The sequence below is a fragment of the Cryptomeria japonica genome, chromosome 2, assembly GCF_030272615.1.
Source record: "Cryptomeria japonica chromosome 2, Sugi_1.0, whole genome shotgun sequence".
Taxonomy (NCBI): Eukaryota; Viridiplantae; Streptophyta; class Pinopsida; order Cupressales; family Cupressaceae; genus Cryptomeria; species Cryptomeria japonica.
This window is the reverse complement of record NC_081406.1, coordinates 168,838,951-168,860,819: the sequence shown is the minus strand read 5'-3', so window position 1 is coordinate 168,860,819 and position 21,869 is coordinate 168,838,951. Positions and strand designations below refer to the sequence as shown.

General features: G+C 34.5%; 1 protein-coding gene across 4 annotated transcripts in view; it reads left to right on the top strand.

Annotated features, from left to right (window-relative positions):
* Positions 1–21,869, top strand: part of LOC131065957 (probable leucine-rich repeat receptor-like serine/threonine-protein kinase At3g14840) — a 264,349-nt gene that overhangs the window by 131,529 nt on the left and 110,951 nt on the right. For 3 of the 4 annotated variants that reach the window (XM_059216890.1, XM_058000570.2, XM_058000567.2), the window contains one exon: positions 7,971–8,048. In XM_059216890.1, coding sequence (XP_059072873.1) covers positions 7,971–8,048 — 78 coding nt within the window. Of the gene's footprint in view, positions 1–7,970; positions 8,049–8,588; positions 8,686–21,869 lie in introns of those variants that run through there. The other variant, XM_058000568.2, reaches the window with a different exon arrangement.

The window sequence follows — 21,869 nt, the reverse complement described above, 5'->3', positions numbered from 1 at the left end:
CTCATGACATGCAGATTTTTCATGTGGAAACCCAAATGGCAAAAACTATGGTGGGGATGAATACCCACAAGCTTGTTTTGAACTCTTTTGAATCTTTCTCTATTCGAAGCCTAGTCTAGTTAAATACTATATAATAAGGTTTTGCTAGGAACCAATCCTGTTAAAGATCACCCGGTTAAGGGATGGCCATATACCCTGTTAAAGGTTACCTCACTAGAAGATTTAAAGAACTCAATGAAATTGAGTCACCTGGATAGAGGATTTATAGTAAGCCTATTAAATCTACCCGGCAAAGGGATTTTCCTTATGTCAAAATGGTTAGAAGAAAATAGGTAAAACTCTGATCTAATAATAACACTATATGCTAAGGCAGATCCTTTTTAGTTCCTCTACCCTGCAATCATACTTTGCAGTTTTCACTCACTGGTGTGGCAAGTATCTCATCACTCGGATACATACACAAATTTTTCCAACAACTTGCAATAACAAACATCATCGACCTTATAGACAATAATTAGGTTGGTAGCATAAACCCTAAACCCTAAGCATCTTAGGTTTGAAATTACAAGCGGTCCAATCCTGACCGTCCAAACACTTTTCATAGAATGAAACAATCTCAAATAGATCACAAGTCATTATGCATCATCCATTCTTCACCACACATGGAAATCACTAACCCATCACGCTTTCTTCTCATACCACTAAGAAGAATGTTCATTCCCAAGGTAGACATTTAATGCAGTCAATCTTCACATGCAAGATCCTCAAGGAAATCCTTCACGTGCACAAAACTGACGTAACATTTTGATCTCATCCTTATTTCTTAGCTAACTCATCATAGAATATCATTGGTTGCATTGCACAAGCTAGATTGCCAAACTGGAAACCCTAAATCTGAGACTACCAATCGGTAGTCAACACTTAGTGAAACCCTAACACCATTTCACTACATCTCTTCATACCGGTTCTCCAACTTGATCATTAATAACAACTTCTTCCAATCTTCATATCGGTTGACCTGAACTTATTGAAATCAATGACAACATACATTATTATCATATTATCATACTAGTTCATCATATGCCAACACAATATTCCTCTTTCCAAAATCAACTTGCCTGGATGAGCAAAGTGCCAAAAATAAATTACTAGACTCTCCAACTTGCTGACTAGTACCGATGGCTTCACCACTTGGTGCAATAACCCACTCAACCTTAACCTCTTTTGTATGTACATTTGTTTTTGAAGGCTCAATATCCTCAACCTGTTTAATTTTTTTATCTACATCAATAACCTCTACATCCAAAATATTTTGTTCTAGTGTATCCTGCTTATCATGCACAACTTAAGTGTTATCTACTGGTTTTCCTACATTATGTATAGGTGATACTACCAGAGGAATATCCTCTATTACTTTCTATTCCAAAACTGGTGAATCCAAACCTAATATACCTTTCCCCTTACCATTAACTGAGATATCTTGAATACCAAACTTAGGAGGGAATAACGATGGAGTAAAGAAATTGGGTTTATCTACAAAGAATTTTACCCATGCCTCATGGGTCTCCTTAACTATTTCATTTACTCTACCTACCATTAGACTCACATGCTAGTGTCTTCTCTAAAAAATTATTTTATTTGCATATTCTAGACACTGTTGCAACTCCTCATCAGTTATTGTACCATAAATAGTCAATAACTCCTGCATCTTTATATTTTTATCCTCTTCAACTATAGACAATCTCCTAGCATCTAGCTTATTGAATAAATCTCCTAATATTTGATTTCAATCTCAAGTAATGCCTTCTTATATATATCTAAGTATATCAAATGCCCATTGTGTTTTACCGGATCCCAATAACTCATTCAGAAAGGAAAGCATCAAGCAAACAACAAGGTTGCCATACCGGAAAACACCTTTCTTCTTACCCTTAATTTTCCCTAGGTTTAAAATAAGCTCTTCACACATCGATTGACATAGATCATACTCATTTTCTTTGACAATCTTATGAGCATAGTAAATGCATGAACTAGAAACATAGTTTAATCGGTTTGATTGGGTTACCTTGTAACCGATGATCATACTTAGAAATTGATTAGCTTTGTCTCTGATAGTGCTTATCCTCATTGACTGGTTGTCAAAAGTTGCACCAGTTAACTTCTCCACCTCATTGTTAGATGTTTTCTTCTTTCTGGGAGTCTGACCAGTTTGGGGCAAATCAGTGATTGCATGAATAGCCTCTTTAGTGATTTTGTAAGGTTGGTCTAGCCACATGAATTCCCCGTGGATACGGCTCAGCACATACTAGATCATTTCATCTTCCAATTTTGGCATCTCCAAAATGTCTGTGAAAGCCTGATCCTTCAGAATTTGGAATTTCAGTTTCATCAATCCCTTCCTATCTAACAAATTTGTCATGTACATTGTTTTGATTTCAGCAGAACCTAAATCCTCCAGAGTGCAGTAGATATATGCACAAACATATTCAATATATAGAACTCCATCTGGAACCCTAGAAAATGCACCAACTGAATCATCAACCTTCATAATCTGAGGGCATCAATTGAAACTAGGGAGTGGACAATCCTTGATGTCAACAATAACAGGGGTATCCAAACCTACTGGAGCAGGAGCTGATCCAAAAGCCATTGCAAATAAAATATATCATGGAAACTGATAAAATACCTCACAACCTTCACTAGTAAAAGCTCTTGAAAATCCGCTCTAAATGCACTAAAATTCACTTGAAAATGCTCTTGATTACCTTGAATCGCCTTAAACTCACTCTGCTTCACCCTGAATGTTGTGTGATCAGGATTGAACCAGTATTTCCCTCTTATTCTATGAAAACCCTAATTTCACATTGACATAAATGCGTGCCAACCTATCATCCCGGATTCAAAATCCATAAGCTCAGTACAAGAAAATCTTCAGTCTAACTTCTCCAAGATCTGAAACAAGATTTCAGACTTCTACGAGGGGTAATCCAAGATCTATCATTAATTTGCCTACCCCTAAGGCTAATGCCTTAGTTACCAGATGAGTTTCGTGTCGGTGTAGGAACATTCTGCTCTGTCAGTTGATTAACCAAATTGTTTGTCTCTGTCAGTTGGTCTTCAAATGTCCTAACCCATTTCATATTATTCTCCTTCCAAATATCATCAACCTTATGTTTTCATTTCTCATCATTTCCTACCCGATTGTTCTTGCTTCTATAAAATTTAGCAATATGTCCTATTTTATTGCATGCATAGCAAGTGACATTATTTTTCTGAATTGCTTTAGTGTATCCTTGATCATTCCTTTACCTGCATTGATTAGCCATATGTCCAAACTTTCCACATGCATTACATTTCATATTCATTCTACAATCTTCTATCCTATGACAACATTCTTACAATTTGAACATTGATCGGGAACTGCATTATTGTCCTAATTTGCTCTATTTCTGCAATGTCTTTCCATATGACCAAATTTATTGCAAACAAAATATCTACTATTGAATTTATGTGCATTGGGTTGCCTTATCGATGATATCTAGTTTCCATTGATAGGTGGGTTCTCCTTTTGATCAGTTGTTTCAACTTCATTTGCAGTACCAGAGCTTTATCCATGCTCAAATCCAAGACCTCTACTGTCTCCCTTGCACCTTTGATCCTTTAATAGCTCATCAAGCTTTGCAGAACTTTTCTTTAACTTGTCTTTGTATTCATTCGTAGTATCTAGATCTCCCCTTAGGACTGTTATCAATCTTTCCAACTCTTGCTCATTATTCTAGATTTGTACCAGTTGAGTTCTCAACATATTATTCTCATGTTCCTACCTAATGCTTTCCTCAGATTTGTCTTTCAGTGATTTACCAAGATTTTTTGCATTCTTCTTTCAGTCTTCAATATCCTTGGACATCCTCATGGTTAGGTCTTGCATTTCATTCTTCATGACAGTATTCTCCTGACTCAGCTTTTGACATTGTTCTTTAAGTGTATTCTTTTCTTCATCATCCTGATTTTGTAAAAGTTCCTTCCTTCTAGCTTGAGAAGATGATAGTCTCTCTTGTAGGATAAGAATGAATTCCTTTGTAGAGTTCAACTCATTTTGCAACTTCAAGTTCTTCATCCTTTCAACATCATAATCTTCAAGTTCTACTTCAAGTTGTTTCTCCAAACTCATCTCCATGGATTCTAGATTCAGGATCTTCCTTAAGTCATTAGACTTACTCCAAGGTACCAAGCTCTGATACCAATTGTTGGAATCCAAGAACATTGAGAGGGAGGGGGTTTGAATCAGTGTTCTACTAGTGAGATTAATATTAACCTTATTAACAAAGTAATTCAGTAACCGGTAACCATAAAAGAATATAATAGTAAGTATAAATGATGCCACCATAAGAACATACACCATAACACAAAGATTTATACATGGAAAACCTCAAAGAGGAAAAACCACAGTGGGATTGGTGACCCACAATATCTATCCACTGGCCAAATGAATAAAAATTACAATAGGGGCCTGCACATGCAGAAGGCCAACAACCTAGAGCGCACTTCTCATCACAAAAGGAGCCTCACTGACTACAAACACCAAATATTAGTTTACAAACAAAATTTTGAACTTAGAGAATGCATCTGCTATGTTGGATGAGTTTTAGTTCAAGCATTGTTTGTATCAGTTTCACTGTGTCCTCCTTTACTAGTAACTTACTTCTCAAAGCCTCTAAACCAATAACCAAGATTGACTACAGAATATTACATTCGCATTCAGTCAATCAATATTTCTCGCACAATAACACAACACTATATATTTCTTCTCTCTATATGTATCTCCAAAATAACCTAACAGGATTGATTTAAATACCCTTCCCAGACATAAACATGAATGCCTTATGTCAGCTTACAATGATATTACAATTTATTTACATGTTGGCCTAGAGAAAAATAAATACATTAAACTTCGTGATGAATGCCATTGATTGTTTCCATGTAGACCTGCCAGATCAATCTCCTATGTCGACCTCATATACCAGTTCCTAGTTTGTCAGTTTCCCTTGTCTGTCGAATGAATTGAATGCTGATTGCTGAATCATGAGTACTGGTGAGTATCGATTAAGTGTCCAACCCAAAATGATATGTGTTGCCATCAATGACAACACAACTAAACCGGATGAGTGTCAATTGCCAACAACCATTTCATGTAGGATACACATAGTTTGTAGCCCATGAATGAAGTGAATATCACATCACCTAATATGGAAAATTGCAAATGTTGGAATACCTCAATCATACTTGTATATGGAAAAATTGGGATGATAAAATATTATAAAACCAAACAAAGATCCAACCACATAAAAACCCTAGTTCTACAATTAAAATACACCATACACCAATCAAGAACCTAAAACATGTAAAACATCAACAAAATAGAAATATTGTACCCTTCACATGCATAGTAGGGTTTTATCTCTATTTTTTTCTATTTTCATTGATCTTGTTTGATATAGTTGCTCTTAGATTTTATATGTGCACATAATCTCAACAAATAATGGATTGTGGTTGTGTAGATGCTTGAGTGATTGACCACATAAAGATTGATTGATCATGCTCGTTAGGGTAGATGCATTAGTTAGGGTTATGAAATGATGAAGGAATCCTCTTATATAGAGAACACCTTAGAAATGGGGGGATAGGATTAAGAGGTGAAAAGATAAATGGTCAGCTAAGATTAGAGGGTAGGTAGGGAAAATGATAAAATATGAAGGGGTGGTTAAGATAAAATCAAGAGATAAACAACAAGTGTCATGAATGGAAAAAGTAATGAATTAATTAAATAAATAAAGATATATTTAATTAATAGAAGAAGTGGAGCCAATCAAATAAATAAATAAAATATTTATTTAATTTTGGGAAACAATAATTTAAATAAGTAAAAAAAAATTATTTAAATAGGGAAAGGCTAGAAGAGGATAAATGAAATAATTAAATAAATAAAAATCTATTTAATTAATAGAAGGCTTAGGATAAAATAATTAAATAAATACAATATTTATTTAATTAGGCTAGGAAAATTTTGAGTGTTTACAATACCCCAAACAACTTGCCTGCAATGAAAAGATGAAGTACATCAAAGGGATGTAACTAAATTCAATGCCACAAAGATGTTACAATCTGCACATGACCACACACATGCTAGTTAATAAAAGTACCACGATCCTCATTGTATGACCATTTGAGGGTATCATTTTATATGATGTCATTTTCACAGAGATTTTTTTCACCATTTAGGAGTAAGCATCCTTGATTTTCCTATAAATCCGCAAGCTTATTTGCTTCTTTGAAGAAAAAAACAATAACAAAGTTTTCCAAATTTAGCATTGATCTCTTGACTTCCTAGATAATGTAATCAATTTTCCAATTAGGATCCTCATAAATTTTGAGAGCCATAATTATATTCACAGAATCCCTTCTATGACTAAATTCCTAACCTTACTGTTGATAGCTAGCCTAATACCAAATAAAAGCACCATTTCCTCTTCCACATTATTTGTGGTATTAGGGATTTTTGCTACTCCAACTATAATTACCTTACCCATTTGATCTCTAACAACACACCCAATACCCTAAATTCCTAGGTTACCCTTAGAAGCACCTTCAAAATTAAGTTTGCAAAAGTTATTATCAGGAGGCTTCCATCTAATTTCTTTTCTATTGATTCTCTTATCAGTATTGTTAATGATGCATCCTTTGAAGGGAATTTTTAAATACTTTCATTCATTTAAAATGTTTCTATCCCATGAGGTAAAAGACAAGTCCAAATTTTTGTGCTTAATGGTATATGCCCTTACTAATTTAGAGATTGGAATTTCACTCTTGTTTACAACTAAATCAGACTTATTAATTTCCTTTATGAAGATTCTATTATTCATCTCACACCAAATATTCCAAACTACAATAGCCGGAGCAACTTCCCAGATGACTAGAAAAAAAGAATCTTTAAATAACCTTGACAAAGATTCAAAAACCACCAAATTTGAATGAAGGGAAGATGCCCAATGAAGTCTATTAAGAAGCCATTTCCAATGATCTCGAGTAAATTCACAATTAATAAGCAAATGATCTCTTCATTCCACTACTTTATTGTAGAAAATACAATTAAAGGATTGAGCTATGCCTAAAGAAACCAACCTTTCATTGGTTAAAATACACCCTTTAAGAGAAAGCCAAGAAAAAGACCCTGACTTTTGTAGACCAACCCTAATCAAACAAAATGAAAAACATCTTGATTGTTGACTTTGATCCTTATTAGTGAGATAATTATACCCTTGCTTCACAGAATAAGAACCCATTTGTGAAGGCATTCAAATTAATTTATCTCTTGTGCTTTTGATCAAATAAATTACTCTATTTTTAAGCTCTTGAAACAATCTCTGTTGTTGAGTAACTGGATCTACCACATTGAAAATGTCTTTCCAAACACCATCAAATTATGAGGACAAAAAATAATCACAAACCTTGTTTCCCTAAGAAGCTTTAAGAACAACTTTGATTTCATCCATGTCTTCCAATCGATCTAATGGAGAGAAGTCATTCCATGAATCTTCCCAAAAGCATATTGTTTTCCCATCATGAACTAACCAGGTTAAATTGGGGAGAAACAATTTCTCACATTTGAGCAAAAAGATCCACATTTGAGACCCTGAAGGGAGATCAAGTACAATAAATATTCTTTATGGTTCTTGTGACTCTAAATACTTGGCTTTTAACATAAATTCTAAGTTAAATATGTAGGGAAAACAAATTAATGATAAAGAGACATTATAATTTTATTTTATGATTATATGTGTTAGGAATCTATTAATTGTATTTAATAGGTTTAATTATTAATATTTAAATTCTAAAGATTATTTTAGTTATAAATTGATTATGTGAGAGAAGTAATTTTATTTTATTAATTAAATTGAATTTCCTTTTTTCAGGGATTTGAGATTCAATAGTTTGACAGGATCAATTCCTCCTACATTAGAAAAAATAATAAATGCAAATATACAATATTTGTAAGTATGAAATGTTATCAAATTCTAATCTATTTTTTCTCGTCATATTCTATAGAGATTTTTTTATGTAAAAAATTACCTTTTATCTAATTTAAAGTAGATACAAGAATAATCACAATATGTATTGTCGAGTTGACCAAAAAGCTAATATAATTAAATTTCAATAATTTGACCAGATCTCTTAAAAGTTTAGAATAGTATAAAAATAACAATCTAGAAACATTTTAAGAATAAAGTATTCTCAATTATTTATTTATTATTTTTATGATGTATGCTAAAATCTATATTTACCTTTTATTTATTTTACAAAAAATATAAGTGAAATTGTAATAAGTATTGCACATTTGACCAAATAACTTTATATATATATATATATATATATATATATATATCTTTAATAGGTTGTAATATTTAATTTTGTATACCAAGTCCCATGATAAGATGGAATATTCTATTTAATTATGCTTGTATACTTACCATTTCATTCCTTCAATATGGTCATGGAGCCTCTTTCTTTCTTACCTTCCAACTTTGGTGTAGTCACGACAGGAGCAAGTCCTCAAAAAGAACAGTCTGGACTGTGCAAAAAGAGTCACACAACGAAAGCAACACAACGTGATGGAGGTAATGAAGAAACAACCTTTTATTATATCAAATAATTCAAATACAAATTGGCCAACAACATGCGGGCTTATAGATTCGGCACACATGACTGATTACAAACATTCTCAAATACAGTATCCGGGCTCAAGCAAGGATGCAAGCCAAATTTGGATATCCTCACCTTCTAGATAATCTTCTATATCCGTCTTACTTGATTCTAAAAGCTTGATTACATTGATTTATATGATATTCATAGCTCAAGGATGATCCGCATTGGCCGAAGATGACAACAATTGTTGATGAAGAAGATGTAATGTGTAAAATAACAAGGTCAGCCTCTACCAAACGAATCCCTGTAGAAAATACATAGAATGAGGTGCAGACCCAAGGAAAGGTTAGTCACAAGCCAAGGAACTTTAGAAAAAATGGAATGAATCTCCTCAAGCTACATAAATGATCTGCAAGATTCTCCATTAGCAGATAGGTCCAAGCAGTTCCGGTGCTCCGAGCTAGAAAACTATCTCACTTTCAGGAAGTGATAACTTGTTGGAAAAATATCTAAACATCCCACATACTTAGGATAAGGTAGATGAACATGTCCACAAAAAAAATCTAGCTCCACAAGGTCCGGTGAGAAAATTTAGAAAGAAATGTTGAAACTGTAAAATAGGAAGCAAATAGAAAAGAAAATATTTTAGTTGATGCAAGATTGCCAAGAACCAGGGATGCTCTTGCATCAAACATCCAGGGTTGATGAAAAGTGAGTCCCTCACTTTGTAGGGGTCAGATGAAAACCAAGACGGTCTACCTCTGCCTAATAAATCCATGATGAGTCTTCAACTAGTCTATCCCTCCACTTCACAAAGTACTCTCTATATTATTTGCCTTGGGTGCTACACTCAATCCTACTATCCAAAATGTCTTCAATATGGTTCGGTACCTTGTAGGGTATCTGCTTCTCCAAGTTTGTTGCACTATCTTCACTGAATTCTATCTCATGGTACTAATGTAGGTCTACAATGTTGAATATAGGTAAAATACTCAAAGTATCAGGTAACTCCACTTCATAGGCATTTCTGGAAGTAAATTTCTTCAAGATCTTACAAGGTCCAAACTTCCTCATTTTAAACTTATTGTAGGTTCCAATTGGAAATATTTCTTTTCTCAGATACACCATCACTTCATCTCCAACTTCAACTTCTTTGTGTCTCCTCTTTTCATCTGATTTCTTCTTATACTTACTGTTCATGTCCTCCAAATATTCTTTGACCTGAGTATGTACTGTCTTCATATGTTCTGCAAATGCTTCCTCTTTTGTACTCCTTTTATCTTCGTTACTAGTGTCTCTCAATTCTGATATGCCTCTAGAGTGTACTCTGATAACAATTTGAAAGGGTGTTCTTCCGGTACTCCTGTTCACTAAATTGTTGTAGGTGAACTCTGCTTGTGTTGGTATTTTGGTATGGTTTTGTCATTGATGTCAACACCTACTAAAACTCTAGCACTTTGGAGAATCAACAACATTCACCGGCAAGCAAGTAACTCATGCACAGTCACCAGTATCTGGTACACTGGCAAGATATAATGATCACCGAAACTTGGAATGATATGGAAAACACTTGGTAATGTCAAAGACATCGTTTGGACATCTTGTCATGGAGTTTTGTTTATTTGTATATTCATATTTGCATATTTGTTGTTATTGGCAAATAGGTCCAGGGTTACACCGACAGATTTATCTTTTCCAGATCAGCATGGCACGCTATGGAGATGATTAATTATTGTTGTAAATGCATTAAGCCAACATTTTGAATCGGTTATTGCATCAGATATTGTATTGTTTGTAAAATGTTTTTATTGTAATATCTTGTAGAGCCGACCTACTAAAATTGGTCTTAGGTTATGGTATAAATGTAAGATCTTATTTGTAAGATCAAGTGTGGAATGCGAAAAAGGGTTGTGTGAAGGTATATGCGAGAATAAGCAGAGCTATACACGCAGACATCATTTGAAGATTGAAGAAGGGTTTTTGTGAAGACAATCAGAACTACACCGGTACTGAATCCAGCATATGAAGATGCTATTCTGTGCAGTACATTCTTATTGGATTTAACCATCCAACTGTAGTCAGTGTGACTCCCATTTGTGATTGAGCAATGAGCTCTAGGCGTTTGGCCTTTCTACATGTGCAGACCCCATTTATGTACACTTACTATCTGGAGTAGTATCATTTGATTGTGGGTAAGGTTTCCCACCATGGTTTTTCCCTTTACAGGTTTTCCACGTACAAATATTGGTGTTATGTGTTGTGGATGACTTTATCTTTATGTTTCATGCACTAATCCTTACCAGTATAGCAATTAACTATTAAAACTGTCTACCGGCATATTAAACTAGTTTACCAGTATTAAGCATCAAGTTGGTTAAGTTGTTTTGGTTTGAATTTATTTGACAACTGATTCACCCCCCCCACTCTCAGTTGTCTTCGGGACCTAACAATTGGCATCAGAGCTTAGTCCTCTTTTGTGGAAGTTTAATAGCTTGAGGAGATCCAATGTCTACTAACTATTTCAGGAAGGACAATCCTAAACTTGATGGAACCAGCTATGGCATATGGAAGATCAGAATGGAGACACATCTAAATTGCATTGGAAAAGACATCTGGGATGTTACAAAGAATGGTTATACTACTCCTACTCAGAGTCAGCCCACTCTACCCAACTTGACTAAAGATGAGGAAAATGATTGCAAAGCAAGAGAAGCACTCTTGAGTGTATTATCAGATCAACAAATCATGGGACTATCAGATAGGTCTACTGCTAAAGCTATTTGGGATCATTTGGAAACAATGACTGAAGAAGATTCCACAGTCAAAATTGTAAAACTTGAAAGCTTCCGAGTCAGGTATAAACATCTGAAAATGGAAGAAGATGAAAGGATTTCTACTTTTATGGAAAGAGTAAATGAGATTGTTTTGGGTATTAAATATTGTGGAGGAATCTTAAGTGAGGATGAAATTATTTCAAAAGTTTTAAGAGGATTGACACCGACATATAAAATGAAAGTCACTGCTATAAATGAGTTAAGAATAATGCCTAATACATCAGTAACTAGGGATACATTAATTGGGAAACTTTCAGCTTTTGAAATTGAAGAATTTGGTCCTATTGCTACTATAAAGATAGATTTGGCCTTTAAAGCATCAACATCATCTGCTCCATCATTTGACAAATTTGATTGGAAAGCCTTTTATACAAGAGAACTTGAAGAAAGCAGGAAAGAAAATGAAGAAATTGAAGAACTTGAAGCACTATTTGCAAGGAAAATGCCTAAAGGTCCAGTTGGAAGTAAGTATGAAGGTAAATCACCCTTTAAATGTTTTAATTGCAATAATACTGGTCATATGGCTTCAACATGCCCTGATAGACATGCTAGACTAAGAGAAGAAGCTAGAAGAACATACAAGCCTAACCCTGAATATCAGAGATACATATTTAAGAAGAATAAAGACAAATCTTGTTACATTGTTGATGAAGGTGTGACTGATGATTCTGATCAGGATCCAGCAGACAATGGATGGGTTTTTGTTGCTATAATAGAAGATCAACTGACACCTACTACTCAACCGGTAGAACAGGCCTTGGCAGCTAAAGTTGAAGTAAAGGATGAATGAATCATTGATTTAGGATGCTCACATCATATTACAGGAGACAAAGGTAAATTCCTGAACTTTCAAGAATATAATGGAGGCTTAGTGAGATTTGGAGATGACAAAGCTTGTTTGATCAAAGGTAAGGGTACAATATCTCTTGATGGTAAGCATAACACTGACAATTTTTACTATGTTGAAGGATTAAAGCATAATCTTTTGAGTGTTGGTCAATTAGTTGAGAAAGGATTTTAGTTACAATTCAAAAATGGAAAATGCAAAATCATGAATAGAACTAGTTTGGAAATTGCAATCGGTAATCAGACTAGAGGTAATATCTTTCATTTGAATAATAGTGAAAAGACATGCTTGATTGCTCATATTGATGAAAGTTGGTTATGGCATAAGAGACTCTATCATGTAAACTTTGATTGCATGGTGAAAATCAGTACTACTAAGGCTGTTAGAGATTTGCGTAAAATTGTCAAACCTCGGAATATAGTATGTAAGGAATGTCAATTTGGAAAACAAGTTAAAGCTAGTTTCAAAAGTATTCCAGAAAAATCCAATAATGCTCTTGATTTGATTCACACTGATTTATGTGGTCCAGCTAGAACTAAAAGCTTACAAGGTGATAGATATTTCATGCTAATCATTGATGTCTATTCTAGAATGTGTTGGGTTACTTTTCTCAGAGAAAAATCAGAAGCACTTGGAAAGTTCAAACTGTTCAAAGAAATGGTAGAAAATGAAACCAGTAAGAAAATCAAATGTCTAAGATCAAATCAAGGAGGAGAATTTACATCTAAGGAGTTTAATACATTATGTGAAGTAAATGGAATCAGAAGACAACTATCAGCACCTCGGACACCACAGCAGAATGGAGTTGTTGAAAGGAAAAATAGAACTATCTTGGATGCAACAAAAAGTATGTTATCAGAATCAAACCTACCACATGTATATTGGAGAGAGGCAGTCAGTACAACGGTCTATACATTCAACAAAGTTCACATCAAAGGTGAAACTGGTAAGACCCCTCATGAACTATGGTTTGGTAATACTCCTACTCTTAAATATTTCAAAATTTTTGGAAGTAAATGTTATATCAGAAGAGATGAGTATATTGGCAAATTTGATCTTAGAAGTGATGAAGGAATATTTCTTAGTTATTCATCTAAGAGCAAGGCATATAGATGTTTTAACAAAAGATTGCAGAAAATTGTTGAAAGTACAAATGTAAAGATTGATGAACAATTCAGAGGAACTTCAAGGTATATAGACTCTGAACCAGCAACAAAATTTTTGACAAATGAATCTACTCTAAATCCACCAGTACAGAATGAAGATCCAGTTACCCCGGTATCATCTGAGAATTCCACAGTAACTGAGGAACAACAACAACCAAAGACACCCTGGTATGTAAGACTGAATCATTCTGAAGATCAGATAATTGGAAACAAGTTTAAAGAAGTTATGACAAGAGGAAGATTGGCAAATGAAGAGGTATGTCTTATTTCTCAAATTGAACCATCATCTATTAATGAGGCATGTGAAGATAAATTTTGGATTAAAGCTATGGAAGAAGGATTAGAACAATTTGACAAAAACAACACTTGGACATTAGTTCCTCGACCTAAAGATAAAAATGTAATTGGAACCAAATGGGTTTTTAGAAACAAACTTAATGAAGATGGTAAGGTTGTCAGAAATAAAGCAAGACTAGTGTGTAAGGGATATTCTCATAAGGAAGGAGTTTATTACAATGAAACCTTTGCACCGGTAGCTAGAATTGAGGCAGTCAGATTATTTTTGGCTTTTGCAGCACACAAGAACTACAAAGTTTATCAAATGGATATTAAATGTGCATTTTTAAATGGAGATCTTGAAGAGGAAGTGTACATTGAACAACCTGATGGATTTTGTTTGACAGATGACAATGATATGGTTTGCAGGTTAAGAAAAGCTTTCTATGGATTGAAACAAGCTCCAAGAGCTTGGTATGGAAGATTGGATAAGTACCTTTTAAAGATTGGTTTTACTAAAGTAAATGAATATAACAATTTATATTACAAAATAACTAATGATGGCATCTTGATTATAGAAGTATTTGTTGATGATATAATCTTTGGAGGAGAAGATGGATTATGTAAAGAATTTTCTATTAAAATGCAACAAGAATTTGAAATGTCTATTATTGGAGAAATAAAATTATTTTTAGGATTATAGATTTTAGAGACTTATAAAGGTATATTCTTGAGTCAATCCAAGTACCTAAAAGAGTTACTAAAGAAATTCGGGATGGAGAACTCTAAACCGGTAAGCACACCTATGACAACAAATGAAAAATTATCACTAAGGGATGAATCTACACTTGTTAATCCAACTAGATACAAATCTATGATAGGAGGTTTAGTGTATTTGACACAAACCAGACCTGATATTATGAATGTAGTATGTATTGTTTCAAGATTTAAAAGTAATCCTAGAGAAAATCATGAGTCAACAGTAAAAAGGATTTTTCAGTACTTACAAGGCACTATAAATCTTGGATTATGGTATCCTAGAGATGAAAACTTTGAATTATGTGCATACACATATGCAAATTGGGTAGGAGATGTGGATGATAGAAAAAGCACCATCGACGGAGCATTCTTTCTTGGAAACAGATTAGTTTCTTGGTTGAGTAAGAAAAAAAGTTGTACATTTTTATCAACAGCAGAATCAGAATATGTTGCAGTAGCAACTAACTATACACAAGTACTAGGGCTTAAGCAAATGTTGAAAGACATAATGGTAAAATGCAAGGAACCTATTACTATCTATTGTGATAACACTGTAGCAATTGATATATCTAAGAATCTGGTATTACATTCTAAAACCAAACATGTTTCTATCAAACTAAATTTTCTAAGGGAAAATGTTGAAGCAAAGGAGATAAAACTAGTTTATGTGAATACTAAAGAGCAGATTGTAGATATCTTTACTAAACCTCTGCCTAAGGAGACTTTTGAATATCTCAGAGATTGGCTCGGGGCCGTACCCCCACGGTAGAGACTTAGATAGTTGATGATTGTCATCAACCGACAAAATTAACAGAGAAATCTTTTTTATTTCTGGCTTTGATGGGAAGCTACTTCTAAGGGGGAGTAGTTGGTATATTGAATTCATTGGTATTTTGTATATGAACTTCATTTTGTTCTAAATTTGGCATTTGATGTAAAAGGGGAGAGATTGGTATGGAAAAACACAAGGAAAACAAATGTTACTCCTAGGGGGAGAAATTGTTGTTTGGGAGAGATTATTACTCTTTGTATCTGTATTTTGATTTCTAGTTATGACCTTTTTGGAGATTGTTGTTTTTGGTATTTGGCATTTCTGTTTTGGCACTTTGATGGTTTTTCCATCTTGTGTTGCCATCAATGCCAAAGGGGGAGATTGTTGGTATTTTGGTATGGTTTTGTCATTGATGTCAACACCTACTAAAACTCTAGCACTTTGGAGAATCGGCAATATTCACCGGCAAGCAAGTGACTCATGCACAATCACCGATATCTGGTACACCAGCGAGATATAATGATCACCGACACTTGAATGATATGGAAAACACTTGGTAATGTCGAAGACATCATTTGGACATCTTGTCCTGGAGTTTTGTTTATTGGTATCTTCATATTTGCATATTTGTTGTTACCGACAAATAGGTCCAGGGTTACACCGATAGGTTTATCTTTTCCAGATCAGCATGGTACACTATGGAGATGATTAATTATTGTTGTAAATGCATCAAGCCGACATCTTGAATCAGTTATTGCATCAGATATTGTATTGTTTGTAGAATGTTTTTATTGTAATATCTTGTAGAGCCGACCTACTAAAATTGGTCTTAGGCTATGGTATATATGCAAGATCTTATTTGTAAGATCAAGTGTGGAATGCGAAAAAGGGTTGTGTGAAGGTATATGTGAGAATAAGTAGAGCTATACACGCAGACATCATTTGAAGATTGAAGAAGGGTTTTTGTGAAGACAATCAGAACTACACCGATACTGAATCCAGCATATGAAGATGTTATTTTGTGCAGTACATTCTTATTGGATTTAACCATCCAACTATAGTCACTGTGACTCCCATTTGTGATTGAGCAGTGAGCTCTAGGTGCTTGGCCTTTCTACATGTGCAAACCCCATTTATGTACACTTACTATCTGCAGTAGTATCATCTGATTGTGGGTAAGGTTTCCCACCATGTTTTTTTCCCTTACAAGGTTTCCATGTACAAATATTGATGTTATGTGTTGTGGATGACTTTATCTTTATGTTTCATGCACTAATCCTTACCGGTATAGCAATTAACTGTTAAAACTATCTACCAACATATTAAACTAGTTTACTGGTATTAAGCATTAAGCTAGTTAAGTTGTTTTGTTTTGAATTTATTTGACAACTAATTCACCCCCCCTCTCAATTGTCTCTGGGACCTAACAGCTTGTGCAAGGATCAAGTCCCAACTTCTGGTTTTGTCTCCAACTAAACATCTCAATAAATTTCTCAAACTCCTATTTACTACTTTTGTTTGTTCATCAGTCTGTGGGTGAAAAGTAGAACTGAAGTTCAAATTTGTCTTCATCTTCTTCCAAAGTGTCCTCCAAAAATATCCAACAAATTTAGCATCTTTGTTAGAAACTATGCTCTTAGGTAATCCATGTAGTCTCACCACCTCCCTGAAAAATAGGTCAACTATATACACGACACCTATTTTCTTCTTACAAGGTATGAAATGTTACATCTTTAAGAATCTATCCACCACCACAAAAATAAAATTATTTCCTCTCCATGTTCTTGGAAATCCAATTATAAAGTGTGTGCTTGTGTGCTCCCAAGGTCTCTCTGAAACTATCAAAGGCTTCTACAATCCAATATTTTGACTACTACCTTTTGCAAGTTGACAAATTCTACAGCTCTAAACAAATTTCTTGACATCCTTATGAATCTGAGGCCAAAATTAATTCTCACTAATCAAGGCTATTGTCTTATTAACACCAAAGTGTCCTGCTAATCCTCCACTATGCTTCTCTTTTATCAGATTCTCCCTCATAGAGCTCCTAGGTATACATAACTAGATTCCTCTTAACAACATCTCACCTTGAATGAAATAATCTAGCCACTTACTCATATCCATCACAATAGGTTCTTTACAAGCTTTCCAAGGTTCTGCAAAATCTGGGTCATCCTCATACAAGTTCTTTAATTCCTCAAAACCTAACACCTCCACTCTCATCTCTGTCAACAAGTTCCTCCTTCTACTCAAGGAATCAATAAATTTCTTTGACTTCCTACTTCTATGCTTCAAAACAAAGGTATAACTCTGCAAGAACTCCACCCATCTCATGTGTCTTTGATTCAACTTGTCTGGGCTGCTCAAATATTACAAATCTTGATGATCAGTATACAAGACAAACTCCTTAGGTAATAAGTAATGTCTCCACTTCTTCAATGCTTGAACTATGGCCTAAAACTCTTGATCATACATAATATATCTCCTTCTTGCATCATTCAATTTTTCACTAAAATAAGCTATTGGTCTTCCATCCTGACTTACCACTGCTCCAATTGCATTCCCACTTTCATCACAGTCTACTTGAAATACTTTGCTAAAATTTGTTAAAGCCAACATAGGCTTCTTTGTCACCTTATACTTCAAAAACTCAAACTCTTATTTGCTCTAGATGTCAACTTGAAATTATTCCTATCTCCTCTCATCGCTTCTATCATATGACTACAAATTGAACTAAAATTTTAAATAAACTTCTAATAGAAACTAGACAACCCATGAAATGATCTTACCTCCCCAATGATTTCTGGTGTAGGTGATTCAAGAATTTCTCTTACCTTTTCAGGATCCATCTTCAATCCATCCACAAATATTACAAATCCCAAATAGATCAACTATTCCTTCATGAAACTGCACTTCTTAATGTTTATCAAAAACTTTTCTTCTCTCAACCTCTGCAAAACTTGTCTCAAATGCAACATATGTTCTTCCTCAATCCTACTAAATATCTAGATGTCATCCAAGTACATAATAACCAATTTTCCCAAGAATTTCCTCAAAACCTCTTTCATTACCCTCATGAAAGTACTTGGTGCATTAGTTAGTCCAAAAGGCATCACCAACCACTCATACAATCCTTCATTTGTCTTGAATATTGTCTTCCTCTCATCCCCTTCTCTGATTCTAATCTGATGGTATCTACTTTTCAAATCTATCTTTGTGTAGTATTTGGATCCACTTAAACAATCCATTATGTCATCCATACTAGGCAAGGGAAATTTGTACTTCATTGTGATCTTCTTTATTTCTCTAGAGTTGGTACACATCCTCCATTCTCCATCCTTCTTAGGTGCTAATACTGTTGGAACTGCATGAGGGATAAAACTTTCTATGATCAAACCTTTCCTCAACAACTCCTGCACTTATCTATTCAACTCCTCATTTTCTATTGGTGCCATCCAGTGTGATTCTTTATTAGGCAAAATAGCTCCAAGAATTAGGTCCATGCAATGACTGATACTTCTCATAGGTGGTAATCCATCAGGTATATTGTCTAAGATGATGTCTCCATATTCTGTCAAAAAATCTTTTATTTCTTCTGGTTGTTCTCCTTCATGCTCCAAATTTTCAGCCTTCTTAGGAACTAAAGCAAAACACATATTCTCATATTTCATCCCATCCAGGAATCTTCTTCCATCTACCAAACAAATCCTAGCACTTGTACAAACTTCACTCTTAAGATGATCCCCCAAAGGTAATAGGCTCTTTCATCCCATTTGCAATAATAGTGTATATGTTCTTCCTTCCATCATGTATTTCTTGTCTATCATACTTCCAAGGTCTACGCAACAAGATATGAGATATATCCATAAGCATAATATCACACAAAACTTCATCATGATAAGATCCAATTCTGAATTTTACTAGTACCTTATGATCATCCCAAATCCAAGCTATCTGATAAGGCTTAGGGTGTTTCAATCTCTCCAATTTCATCTTATTCACCATCTCCTCTAAAGCAAAGTTATCTGAACTACCGTTATCAATTATAACTTTACAACACTTACCAACTACTTTACATCTTGTCTTGAACAAATTCCTTCTCTACAAGGGCTCCTTCTCATCTCCAATGTGGAATAAATCTCTCCTCATCACAAATAATTCTCCATCTTTTGGTCAATTAGTTGATCTGGTAGGTTCTTCTTCTACCAATTCTTCTCTCCACTCTTCTCTATCTTCTTACATTCAAAAGCATGATGTCCTTCCCCTTTGCACTTAAAGTAGGTTCCTCTAAACACTCTTTTATCGTGTCTTGTGTCTTCCTTTCCATATCCCTCATTCTGCTAACTATCAGGTTCTCTTCTCCGATAAAAAATTATGTCATCCCTCTTGTATGAACTACTATCTCTGTTATCTTCCTTGTCTTTGTTATGATCAACATAGGGTCCTCTTCCTCCGGTATAGTTCCTTCCTCCTTGAAATATTCCTCCTTGAAATCTTCCTCCTCTACCTCTTTGCTTCTACTCATTTCTTTTGTTCAACTTCTATGCCTTCAGGGCATATTAATAAGCTTCCTCAACACTTTATAACTTGATTAGACTGATTTCATCCTGTATAGACATCCACAACCCATTCAAGTACCTAGAAACTTGTTCAATTTCATCATCAATATGTTCATATTTGATATTCAACTTGTAGAATGATTTTGTATACTCCTTCACACTAGATTCCTTCTACTTCAGGTTTTGCAACTTCCAGAATAGATTCACTTGGTAATCAACAAGCATGAACTATTATTTCATCTTGTCAACTGTTCAAAAAATGGTATCTCAACCTTGCATTTACATAAGGTTACAATTTATAGTAGGTTTTCATTTAAGCACGAAATGGTGTGAAATTCTCCCCGAAGCTTCTAGTTGGCTAGATAAGCATTCCGATAACGTTACGTATCAAGATCATAGCTAGTTTTGAAGATATTAAATTTTTTGTTTGGGATGGGTCCAATGAAAGGTTTAAATTTGATTTTGAGGACTTCAGAGGCCCTTAAATACCCTGAAAAGTGGTCATAAATGGTGTATCACTTATGAGGTAATAGAGCACTTCACGTGATTTCTGGTGCTTCAAACGGTTCGTCAATAGGACACACGGTTCTCAAGTTATGGCCTCCGTAATTTTGTACTCCTGAATAGGAAATATTAAATACATTAAACACATAAATGAGCTATAAAGGGAGGGACACATATCATAGGGCATCTAGAAGGGAGGTAAGGTCAGCTACACCTTATTGGGTGGTTTTAGCCCAAGGTTTTGTAATACCGTTTGACGGTTTCTTCTATTGTATCTCCTATATATGAGGTGTGTGAGATAGAGGTTATGTGTAAGAGTCTTATGGCTATTGAGTTACCTCTGAATATTTTATTAGTGGTACTCTTGTGAAGAGCTTTCTCTGCAAGTATATTGTAATCTGTTTTGATTATGGAATAATATATTGGGTGGCTTTTTGATTGTGGGTTTTTCTCCCAAAAGGGTTTTCCCCACGTAAATCACTATGTTATGGTTTGAATGTTCTTATATCTATTTCTATTTTATGTAACTATTGTGAGGACCTGTAAAATTTTTTTCATTATCCTCCTCTCAAGGTTAGTATAGGAAGTTTTTCCACTACTTAACTTCCTTACAAGTGGTATCATAGCCTTGTCACCTTTGGTTTCAATTGTGGGTTGTTGGGTTTTTTGAACTAATCCATATTTGAGTGGGAGATTTTGCAAAAGACACTTTTTGATCTTGTTGTAGGAATTTTTAGATGGCAAGTTCATCAGGGAAAATAGATGTGGAGAATTTTTTATGGAACAAATTTTGAGATGTGGAAACTAAAGATGGAAGATCTGCTAATAGATCGAGATCTATGGGATGTTGTTGATGTGAATGTCCAAAGGGCCTCAGAAACTACTATGGAAACTTAGTATGATGTTATGAAAGAAAATCCAAGGGTCTAATTAGGTTGTACCTGTTAGACACTATTCTGATCAATGTCCACGAAGAAAACACTATAAATAAACTATGGGATAAACTTGGTGAAATGTATCAAGCGAAATCTTTATTAAAGAACATTTTCTTGAGGAAGAAATTGTATTCCTTGAAGATGGAAGAGGGTGGACAAGTTACAAACCACCTGGAAGCATTCAATATGTTGGTGGCTCAATTAGTATATGTTGGTGTTAAAATGAACGAAGAGGAGAAATGCCAGATCTTTCTTTGTTCTTTGCCTAATTCATGGGATTCTCTTGTTATGGCTATCGGTAGTACTTTTATTGTTTTGATGTCTGAAGATGTGGTGGGTACCTTACTTGGTTAGGAGATGCGAAGGAAGGTATCCCATAGTTCGAAGGAAGCCCTAACTATTCATGGAAGACGTAAGGAGAAAGGCAAGAAGAATGAGAAGCACGATAAGTCCAAATTGAAAGGGAGATCAAAATCTCCTGGAACATCCAAAGTCATTTGCTATAATTGTAGTAAAC